This window comes from Cucumis melo, chromosome 2, assembly GCF_025177605.1.
Source record: "Cucumis melo cultivar AY chromosome 2, USDA_Cmelo_AY_1.0, whole genome shotgun sequence".
In the NCBI taxonomy this organism is placed as follows: domain Eukaryota; kingdom Viridiplantae; phylum Streptophyta; class Magnoliopsida; order Cucurbitales; family Cucurbitaceae; genus Cucumis; species Cucumis melo.
This window is the reverse complement of record NC_066858.1, coordinates 18,855,193-18,867,383: the sequence shown is the minus strand read 5'-3', so window position 1 is coordinate 18,867,383 and position 12,191 is coordinate 18,855,193. Positions and strand designations below refer to the sequence as shown.

The 12,191-nt window shown below is 34.7% G+C and overlaps 1 protein-coding gene across 3 annotated transcripts in view; it reads right to left on the bottom strand.

Annotated features, from left to right (window-relative positions):
* Nucleotides 1-3,339, bottom strand: part of LOC103501017 (uncharacterized) — a 43,757-nt gene extending 40,418 nt beyond the window's left edge. For 2 of the 3 annotated variants that reach the window (XM_008464494.3, XM_051081827.1), the window contains exons 1-5: nt 3,019-3,301; nt 2,267-2,345; nt 1,965-2,162; nt 1,432-1,643; nt 699-771 (exon numbers count right to left, since the gene is read on the bottom strand). In XM_008464494.3, the coding sequence (XP_008462716.1) occupies nt 699-771; nt 1,432-1,643; nt 1,965-2,162; nt 2,267-2,345; nt 3,019-3,218 (762 nt within the window). In that variant the 5' untranslated portion in view covers nt 3,219-3,301. Of the gene's footprint in view, nt 1-698; nt 772-1,431; nt 1,644-1,964; nt 2,163-2,266; nt 2,346-3,018 lie in introns of all 3 variants that reach the window. The other variant, XM_008464496.3, reaches the window with a different exon arrangement.
* Between the last annotated feature and the right edge of the window lie 8,852 nt (nt 3,340-12,191).

Sequence of the window (12,191 nt, the reverse complement as noted above, 5' to 3'; positions counted from 1 at the left end):
AAAGAATACAAGTGCATATAAAGGAAAAAAAAAACTGCTGGTACAAATGAACAAGATTACAAATCATAAGGGCAGGTATATATGAACAAGGAGACAAAAAATTACAAAGGCAGGTATGAATGAACAAAAATTACACAGGACCAGTGTTTGTAAATGCCCAAGGCGCACTAACGCGCAATGGCCCTCTCGAGCCTAGGCGCAAGGCACACAAAAAAAGGCGCAGGCTTTTTTTTGTGACACTACATATAAAAATATTACATTAAAAAGAGAAGCATAGTTGAAGTGGAAATATGGAGAAAAATGACCCCAAACACAAGAATTTTTGCATTTAGGCTTAGTAAACTTGATTCTTTTAGTTAATAAAAAAGGGAAACCCTTAATTAGTACTATTTTTTAAGAAAAATGAAAAAGTCATAAAGCTCAAGGCTTTGAGCCTTGGGGCTTCACAAAAGGCGTGTGCCTGAGATGCATCTTATATGGTGAGCAGGCTTGCACCTTGAGCCTAGGCATGCGCCCGATGGGGCTTTTCAAAACACTGCACAGGATTAACTTTCCAATCCAAAATGTGATGAACAAGGAGCACAAACAGTTCATCCAATTTGTCGATAGGGAAATGAAAGAAAAGAAACAAAAATCCAATGTAGAGAATCAGGAAAACAGCTATTAGAGAGAGAGATAAGCCCAAAGAGTATACAAACCTGGATGCCAAGCATCTTTCCTATAAGTCCTAATGCCTCTTGTGTGTCCTTGTTCTCCTTGTAAAGATGAAACCTAAAATATTTTTAATTGACATCTTAAAGTTGATCCAGAATTCAACATCCAGATAGGTAACAATAAATTAGAAAATTTGTTAGGCTATGTGCATAATTACGTGGGACAAAAAGAAAGACGCCAGTTCTAGAAAACAAAATAGTTTGGAAAATTTTCCAATCAAATAACACTAAGCGATAAAAAAAAACTCCTCTTTAAATTGACGCAGTGTGATGGTACAACTTTTTTGTTGGGGGGATAGGAAATGAAATAAAAGTATTTCAATGATCTGATAAAATATACAAAAACGAAAACCAAATAAAAAAGCACACACACATGCATAGAAAGAAAGAAATGTCAACTAAAGCTAGAGGATTACAAAAAGAACTTCCCAATAGCCAAAAAATCATTTAACCTCTTGTTAGAAAAGGTCATTAAGCATTTATATCAAGATAAAGCAAGGGAATAAACTGGCTGTTTTGCTTGTAACAAAAATTTTCATCAAGAAAGATGCAAAACTTTTGGAAGACATTTCATATTTAGTACTTCAGTTCAATTCAGATGTAGAAGTTAAGACCAAAGTATAAATATTTTCTTATTGGGAATGTAAAATTATGAATAAGAAGGAAAGAAGCTAAGTCCAAAGCAAGCAGAAAAACTAAAAAGTAGAAAATACCTTACCTGAGAAACTTGCCAACATGTTCAGGCCAGTTGTCCGAACCTCTGCTATCAAAGGGTTTATCACCCCTTTCTTTTCGTTTCTTAGAGAAACGACCTCGGTTATTCTGCACCCCTGAATCCACCCTCACACGGACACATTTTGATGAAGAATCTGGTCCATCAATAGTATCGGTCACAAGGAACTTAAATTTCTTAAAGAAATTGTGGACAGCCTGAAAGTCTCAAATTTAAAGAGTAAATTATATCGTGATGAAAAGTAAACAAAGATATGTCTTTATTTATTTGTTCAATGTGACTAAATGGTAAGAGAAGTTACACTTCGAGCAAAAATAAAACATTTAGCATTGAAAATACATATAGATATCTGTATGACAATGGACAGTTTTAATAAAAACTAAAGGAATAAAATAATCTAAAGATCAGCTAAAAGAAGAAAGAGAGATGTGGCCTGCACTGGTTGTTACTCGGAATCAAGAAAATGCACGATAAAATGAATGTGCAAATACATTAACAAACACTGTCTTAGAGCTAACCGTTCTATGAGTTTTGCTTGTATCTGGGGAGAATACGATAGGTGAAATGTCATCATTTGCACCAGAATTGATTTGCTTAAGAAAAGTTTCCAAAATCTCAGCATCAGAATCACCAGCAAGAGATCTAAACAATTCAATTTCAGAAACATAACTCTGGCTTGTACTGTGGACTATCGTTGGTCCGCTTTCCGAAACAATCTGAATGCCTCAAAAGAATTAAAATTACCATAAATGTTCGGCAAAAGGGGGAAATCAACATCTAAGGCATCCAATATAAACACAGAGAAATTCAACTTCACCACCTCTGGAGGAGCATCCAATGACGTCAAATGAACAACATTTCCGTCAGTGTCAACTTCATTCACAATGAAATCAGAATACCTGTATCAAAACCAAAGAAGGACGAGTTTACAATGATAGGGTTCTAAAAGCTTTAAAAAAATGTCACAACTGGATCGTTGAGTTCAAGTTTTTTCAAAGATTAAAAATAAAGTAAAAATCGTCCCTTTAGGCTTTTATCCAAACCTTGTGAGAATACGGTTGAATGATCCTATTTGCTATTAGCATTCCTACAACAACCTAAAAGCTCATTGCTTTATTTCCCACTCCAAGAATAGAACGAGAACAAACAACAGATGCTATACGATGGACACATTTCAACTAAACCTTTTTATCTACGGAATCAGAAATTTCATTAATAAATGATAAAACAACAAAATTGGGATAGGAAAAAAAAAAAACACTCCTCCGGACAGATTACGGCCAAAAGTCTCTGGCAATGAAAGCATAAGAACATTCCCGTGGTGCCAGTTATGTCAACTAATTCATAACAACAATTAGCAGTTGAAGTTACCCTTTGGGTCTCATTCATCCTGATTTTGTTATCAATTCAGAAAAATGGTTTCATAAGTTAAATTTACTCTCAATATTTCATTTCACATTTTAAGAGTTGACCCTTATCTTCAATACAGTCAAGCAGAGAGTACGAAATTCGATTGAGCGTTATAGCATCCCTGAGAAATGAAGGGCATGCATGTGGGTAAGAAGCTGAGACCTTTGCTTGAGAATGCCGCGAAAGCCAGGGAGAGAAGAAATGTAACTGAGTATGCCAACATCTGATTCGCCTATGGATTTCGTCGTCATGACTGCGATCGAAGAAGATCTATTGGTGAGTTTGGGAGCGGTTAAAGAGTTACAGAGAAAGTAGGGTTTTAGGACAGTGAAGGACGATGCACCTGGCCGGTACCAACCCATTCAGGGTTTTTCAGCGCTTTTTTTACTTTTTTTTTTTTTTTTTTCATCCTTTGTTTTCCTTTTCCCATCGGGTCGGGTGTTCCCCGTAAAAGAAGTCTGGAAATATTTGAAATTCATTTTAATTTAAAATGAAATCGAGTGTTTGGCCGCAAAAGTAACAGAAATGGCAAAGTTTCACATTTCAAAAATATTACATTTTTTAAAAGCTCTCAAACTGCTTCTTCTCGGCCCTTCTCACTCAAGTTTGACATGGAGATTTCAATAAAATTATTTGAAATTCAAAATAGGGGTTATTCTGCAATTACAAAAATACTCTTGTTTTAAAGAATCCTTCATCTTCATGTTTACGGATCTACGTCCTCATTACAACTGAGTTCTCAATTTCTTTGCTCTCAAAATCACTAAAATTCACTTATTTTTCGCGTGCTCAAACATGTATAGTGCATCCTTAATTTTCAATTTGTAGAGGTATTCTACTTCTTACAAATTTTGTCCTTTGGTATGCATTTTAAATTTTTCTTTAGTTAGGGTTTGTTGCGAAATCTAAAGAACATAGGCTATAATGTTGGATTTTTGGCGTATTTTGTGTTGTTATTTCATGTAGGTTGGTTTCATCAATGAATCTAGATAATTTCATGTTGTTGGGCTTAGTAAGAACATGTATCTCGACCAAGATTTGAATGAAATTGTCCCAAAATTCATTGAATGAATCTTGAGATTTTGAAGGATTGTGCTTTTTATGCATGTTGTGTAAGATCTCGATGTATATTTTTATAACTTGTAGAAATACAGGTTATTATGTCCTTTTAGGTAAAATAATGGAGCCAAAACGCAAGATAAAGGATCAAAACACATAGCTTTTAGTGCAAATTTATAATAATTAGAGAATGCACATTACATAAGTCATTGTGTCTGATTAACTATGCATTTAAGTATTTTTTTTCTACGCAAGTTGGCAAAAAAGAAAAAGAAGTGAATTGCAAGAAGAATCTCGTGCAATAACTCAGCGATAAGAAGCTGCCTAACGAGTCGCAAGACGAGATGCCAGCACATCATTACACGAGATGATTCGCTAGAAGACAAGAGTGGTAGTTGGAGCTGATGTGACAAAAGATGACTACTTTCTACGCTTTATAGAGGATAAGGAGAGTGTGTAGTAGAGCATTAAATTCTTACCACCCAAAATATGCCTATAAAAGACTCCAACTCCACTAAGGAGATAGACAAAAGAGGTCATCCCTTAAGGAGGCCGGTGAAAGGATAAATTTTGAGAGTCCACCATTTGTAGTAGTATTTCTTACTACACCTCTTCTCCAGTCAATATTTGAGTGAGAGCTTAAAGAGAGAAGTTTTCCCACCATTTCCCCTAACTTGTAAAAAATCCAAGGAATGCAAACCAATACATTCTGCGAGTCGGCACATTTCTTTCTTTCCATTTTTGTACTTTGTGATGTATTGTACAAATGTTCTTAATCTTATGGCTGAAAGGTCGACATTATCAATACAATGCATGTTTATTCGTTGTCTATCTTCCATTTCTTTATTATTTATCTTGTTGATGTGTTTTAAGTAGTTTAAGTGTATGTTTGGTATTTGATAAGAATTTTTTAGTTGTAAGTCTCATCGTGTTTAGCTAAGCTTAACTCAATCGCTTTGCTAGCGTTGATCACCAACTATTTAAGAGAGTAAGTAGTAAGGACATAACTAAACATGCGCAGAAGGGAATTTGGAAGCAAACTCCATTCAGGCGTCTTGCTTCCAATCATTTGCGTCCCGAGAGGAAAACAAGTATGGTGTTCGGGCGATGAGAAGCTGCTCGCTTTAAATAGAGAGTCAATATGATGCTTATAATAAGGAAGCCTAGATGTATATTGCTTAATCTATCTTTATTATTTGTATCCCGAAAAGGAGAATAAGTATGGCGTTTAGGTGTTGAGAGGTTACTCGCCTTAGATATAAAATGGTCAAGTGATCTATATCACATCAAGAACATACCGCAATGGCTTAGATCACTTGTACACATGTTATATATATAACTAATATTCCATGAGATTAGCCCAAGTTCATTTATAGAATGCATTAAAAAACTATCATCTTGTGGCACGCTAGTGTAAATGTTCTGAGTTCTTCAATAATTTGTACCGTTCTTGGCTGAGTTTGGCTTGAGATAGGCTTAAATTTTTATACAAATTACTTATAATTGTGTCTTGTTTGTGTGTTTTATCACTACAAGAATTTTTCTTTTTACCGATGAAAATAAATGTCGGCCAAAGTCTACAAAAACGTCAGACATAAGTACCTTTTCCTTGACGTATATTGTTGCGTTAGTGCATAAGTTTTACCGACGAAAATGAATGTCGTCGACATAATACTTTTTTACCGACGAAAAATGTTGTGCTGGAATTTAAGTTGTCCGACAAAAATACACTTTTTGTCGATATAATCGTTCTTCAAAATGTGTTCAAAAACACATGTTTGTCGACGTCGTTCTCGTCGACATAAGTGTTTTTCAGTTTTATATATAAATTGTAATCGCTAAATAAGCAAATTTTAAACAATGTTTTTCAATAAAACCTAATTATGCACAGATAATAATTAATCGATAATTAAATCAATTGAGGAACAAATATAATAAAAATAAGCTTTTATATTAAAAATATAACTAATATTCAATTCAATAATGTAACATTAGTAGTATATATACATTTGGGGATTGCTAAGTTTTCACAAATCTCACATACAAAAAGAGCTTATCATTCCCTAAACCAAAGTTTGTCATTTTATCTTTTCTCAAATCTCCTATACCACAAAAGTTTTTCATTCCCCAACCAAAATATACTCTAACCCAAAATAAGTGCGATGTGTAACACCAAAGTAAGTAATCATCTAAAAAACTTCTCACAATCTCCAAAACCCAATGTTTGAGAATTCACATGTATAACCTGAATTAGGAAACACAATACAAGTGACAAAGTGACAAAGTACCAACAAAAATGACAAAGTGGCGACATAAAGTGACAAAGTAACAAAGTAGCAACAAGTGACAAAGTAAGAAAATAACAATAGGTGACAAAGTGACAAACATTTCCTCAATTCCACATAATGAACCACCACTACAAAAGCTACAAACGTGTCATAAGATCCACATAATGAACAACCCTTTCACAACAAGAAATTGTGGCACTCCCAACGCATCAAAGTGCCAGATTTTAATTTACAAAATTAGAACATATTGCATAAAAAAAGAGTATTACAATAATGTTCGTTTGAAACAAATACATAAAGAAGAAAAAATACATTCTCTCATTGTCAGGCGTCATCTTCGAACAAGTCCACACCTACATTCTCATAGAAACGTAACAACTGAATCACTAAATCTTGATTGCTTACACATAAACTCACTTCGACGTGCCACCTAATGTAACAATTACATCAAAACCTTGAAAGTGACGTTTAAGTCTCCCCTCAAACTCACTTCATGATCAAACTACACCTCATAACTACCCAATCTCTCAACTTTCGCTCTTTATACAAATGTATCCAATAATATAGACTCAATATACAAACTCCTTACACATAAACTCACTTCGGCGTGCCACCTAACGTAATAATTACATTAAAACCTTCAAAGTGACATTTAAGCCCCCCCATCAAACTCACTCCATGATCAAACTACAATCCAACCTCTCAACTTTGATTGTTTCTACGTAGAAAATGTAGCAATCGCTAAACCTTGACTCCTTACACATAAACTTACTTCGAAATTCCACAATGTATTAATTACACTTCAAAGTGACGTTTAAGACCCCCCCCTAAACTCACTCCATGATCAAACTACACCCCATAACAGCCAACCTTTAAACTTTCCTTCTTTCTACGAATGTAACAACAACATAGACTCAATATACAAACTCTTTACACATAATCAACATTGGAATGCAAAAACTAGGTGTAACTGGCTACCATACACTACAAAAAATCAGAGCATTCTCGATGCCAAAAATGAAGTTGGGAAAGAGTATGTTGGGAATGTCTTACCATTTCCGACGTTTACAAAGTAACATCGATATAGGGAAGCAATCCCGATGTCTAAGTTGAGCCGTCGGGAATGCTCCACCAATTATATTTTTTTAATTTTATTTTGAAGCGTGTCTGATGTCATGGAAAGAAATGTTGGGAAAATTAAAATATTATTTAATTGTTTAAATTTTCATAACATTGCTGCAGGAACGTCAACCTTGGTTCCAACCATCCCTGACGTCTAAGTTGACGCATCGAGGAAAATTAAATAATAATGTAATTATTTAATTGTCCTTGACACCATGCAGGAACATCAGGGATAGTTCCAACCAATCTCGACACCCTCAGTGAAACGTCAGAATTGGTTGGAACTATGCCTAACGTTTCACTTTATGGCGTTGGGAATAATAGGACCTCTTGACGTTTTTAAGTTGCGTCGGGAGATCCCCTTTCTAACTAAGTTATGTGTTCACAGAACATAGAACTTAAAATGGAAAGGAAAAGAGGGAAGAGGCTGAGAGAGAAAGAGAGTGAGTGAGATTGCCATCTGACTAAGTCTGTCGTCCGTCGTCGCCATTATCAAGGTTCTTTGCCACCCACCATCCTCCCTCGTGGTACTTTTTGGCCACCATCGCTCTCAATCAAGGTTTTTTTTTTGTTTTTGTTTTAAAGTTAAAAAATGTATGTATTTAATGAATATATATTCAATTCTTTGCATGGATAGAGTTTATTGAAATTGTTTAAAGTTCTTTATTGTTTTTGTTCTGGTTTTGGTTTAGTTAATTAGTTTTAGGATTAGTTTTAGAATTTAGATTTTGAACTAGTTTTAGGTTTTAGTATTGAATTTGAATTTGAAGTGTTTTTAGGATTTAAGATTGACGTTGAGATTGAAAAATAATTTTTGAATGTGTTAGAGATTTGTGGGGGTTATGTTGAATTTGAGGGGAAGTGTTTATTGAATTTGAGATTCTGATTTAATTTAAATTTAAGATTGAATTTGAGATTGAGATTTGGGATTTAAATATGAATATGAATTTCAATTTTAATTTCAAGGTGTTATTTGTCACCTTTGAATAAAAATTTTTGGAACCAATCACAAATTGTCATGTCATTTAGTAAAATAATTGTATTTGGGATGCATCCCAAATTAAATTTAAAGACAAATTGGCCAATTCTAATGATGTCACATGTCTTTATAATGACAATTGGATCAAATTTATTATTTTGGTTCAATTAAATATTATTTACTTGTGATTGAGCCCATAGATCTGATCCATGAACCAACTAGGCCCAAGTCCATAAAAGTTCACCAGGAAACTCAATAAATAGAGGAGTTCTCTTCATTTGTGGGGTGGAAAATTTTTTGCTCTAGAAGATTTAAAGAGAATTCTCCCAAGAACTAGATAACTATCTAACTCCTGAAGTTGACCATCCTCGAAGATTGAAGTTCTTTTGAAGATAGAAGCTTTCTTCCAAGACTATAACTTCAAGAACATCAAGTGCTCCGCTTCCTCAAATCAAGTGTAAGCATCCAACCGAGAGAGAATGAGAGAATTAAATTCTAGAGATCGAACCACATCGCATCAAATCAACATAAATACAACATCAACACAAGTTTAACACCACGAATCAAATTTCTCTAGAAATCTCATGTGAACAAATTGGCACACTCGGTGGGACCTCTCTACCTCTCATCTCTCTTTCGTCATCTAAATCTACAAACAAACCAATGACATCAAAGAAGGCTGCATCCAATTTTTTCGTTGCAAGCGAAGCTTCTATGGGACCTGTCATCCGCAGTCGTTATAAAGGGATCATTCAAGAGCAAGATTAATGTTCTATTATCACACAGAGCATTCATGAACAATTGATAGAATCTCCTAAAGGTGGGATCATCATCAAAGAGAATCCTTTGTTTAACGACTCTACTCCTGCTTCTAATCTATTAGAGCAAGAATCATACCTTAAAGTAGTGTCAGTCATAATGGCAGATGTAACAGCTAAGGTAGCTATGGCAGAGATGAAGAGGAAAATAAATTTTCTAATGAAAGTTGTCGAGGAGCGAGATCAAGAAATCGCTACCTTGAAAGATCAAATGAAGACTTGTGAAATGGCTAACTTCCTATTTTTTGCGTCATTGAAGCCACTCTTAAGAAAGGCTATTTAACGATACTTTGAAAAACGTGTCATTAAATATGCTTAGATGACACCAAAATTGTGTCATTAATACCTTTACCTTGATGCAATAAATAGGAAGTTAACAGTTTTACCCCTAACGGAACCAGTAGTGAGTCTAATACTGGGTTTCTTTTTATACTCACCCTTTCCATATTTAATTTTTTTTAGGCAAAGGTAACATAAGAGGTAGATTGATGAGGGACAAGAAAGACTTGAAAACACCATACAGAAATCTTTCCAAAAGGCTTCCGATTACTATTTTATTGTATTTTTTTAACTTTTGATGAGTGAATTGAGTTTTATGTTTAGAACGACTGTATGTTTTTTAGTGACTCAAAACACAAATACTTTTGACCTTTTATTTTTGTTTGAAGCAGGGCTCGAATTAAACTTTTCTTTGATGTTCATTTCTGAAACATTTTGTATAATATTTTGTGTTTAAATGACTTGATTTTGGGTTGTACTATAGATTGTCATTGGTTAAAGTAATGACCTCAGCTTAGTTTGAGAAGTTGAGTCATTACAAATACATACTTGATACACTTGCATGCTCGATACACTTTTAATATACACTCGAGACACTATGGATATCCACTTTAATTCACCTATGATATACACTTGATATCCTTTAAAAAACCACTCAATATACAATTGATAAATAGGTTATACACGTAATATACATTAGGTACACACTTGATATACACTTGTTACATATCCCATAGGCTTGGGAGGTTGATATACACTTGATATACTCGCATCTTTTATCCTATTGGCTTGCGAGGTTGAGGAAGGCTAAGAGTTCGACCAAGTGTGTTAGGCTAAGTCAAGGGTCTCGGGACAGCATCCCAAAGTTTTTCAAAGTAAAACAAGTACTCGAGAAAGAAATCTTGGGATAAAAGAGCTAAGACTCAATCCTGTTTAGTCGAGAGGAAAGACAGAGAGTTTGAAAGTAAGAAATCTCGAGCAGCCATGAGTAATCTTAGGCGAGATGAAAAATAGAGAGTAAATCTCGGAGTTAAGGCACCAACATCTTAATTATTGCCATTGAGATGAAAGCTAGAAAGGTTTGGAGATGTGTTCACACGCCATCTGGGATCATGTTCGACCAAGACTAGAAGCATAAAAAGGGAAATACTAAGGTTCTCGGGCATATCTGGCTGAGAAAAGTGCAGATCTTGGGTCATTCCCAACGAGATCATTAAAGGATGTGTGACAAACATAATTTTCCAGAAATTTCTAGTTTGCGAAGGTTAGTGTTGTTCGGGCATAAAGTTCATTTTAAGACCCACATACCCTAATTTCTCTCATTTTACACTATTCCACTTCAATAGCAAAGTAGAGAGTAGAGTTTGAGAGAAGTTGAATTTTTAAAGAGTGGAAGCCTAAGCAAGAGGGTTGTTCGATTAAGCTTCGACGTAGGGTTTCCTATCAAGAAAAGTCTGAAAGAGTAAGGGTTTTAGGTGAGTTGAGCTGAAGAAGAGGAGGTAGAGCTTGAGGTTGCATCCAAGTAGGTTTAAGTTTCCTCTCCTTTGTTTAAGAAGCTCTAGAGCAAGTTTTCTAGTTTTAGATGTTGATTTAAGACTCTAATATTTTCTGGAGCTCGTTTTGAGCTAGGGCAAGCTTGATAAAAGTGTTTTTTAGCAAGCTAAGGTTACCAAGTGTCACAATCCACTCGTATGCGTCCTAACCTCACAATGGGACACTGACATGACTTGAGCAGTCCTGACGCCTCTAATGCGACACGTCAAAACACCTAACTAAGATAGATTTCTAATGATCCTAACATGGATTGATTGTATAGAGATAGCTTGCTGACAGCAAATGCTATAACAGAACGTGTACAACTCATGATGTACATTAAACTACCAATTAGACGAGAATAATCTAGTTGTGCTATACTATCTCTATTATTTTTACCTAAATGAAGACTAAATCAATTGTGGTCTTTGCAATCACAATGTCATGTTTTTTTATATTTATTTAGTATTTTATCAACATAATGTGATTGAGACAACACTAACCCTTGTGCGGTTTTAGAAATTTTAATACCTAGAATAATATCTGCAACACTTATGTCTTTCATCTCAAATTTATTGGCCAACCTTTGTTTGGTAGCCTTAATAATGATGATATTGCAACCTATAGTTAGCATATCATCAATGTAAAGGCACACAATGACATGGTCATTTTTATTGGTTTTGACATATACACATTTGTCACATTCATTGATTTTAAACCCATAGGCCATTATTACATTGTCAAAGTTTTCATGTCATTGTTTTGGTGCTTGTTTTAGTCCATAAAGAGACCTAATTAATTTGCAAACTTTCTTTTCTTGACCAGGAGAAAAAACCTTTAGGTTGTTGCATGTAGATCTCTTCATTTAACTCACCATTTAAGAAAGTTGTTTTTACATCCATATGATGTATCTCAATTCCATGCAAAGCTGATATTGCTATGAGCATGCGAATGGAAGTAATTCTAGTAGCTGGTGAGTAAGTATCAAAATAGTCAAGTCCTTCTTGTTGCTTGTAATCTTCTGCTACAAGTCTAGCTTTATATTATCTATTGACTCAACTGTCGCACCCCGCCCTGCACACGTCCTTACTTAGTATGCGAGACACGACGTGACTTGAGCATCCTTGACGCGTTTAAACACCAAAGAGACTCAATATGTAGGTCCTTAAGCTTTGCTTAATCACCTAGCTTCTCTCTTTGTCCTAAGTCATAACTTACAGCTAATCTTTATGCGATTTAAACAATATAACACATAAT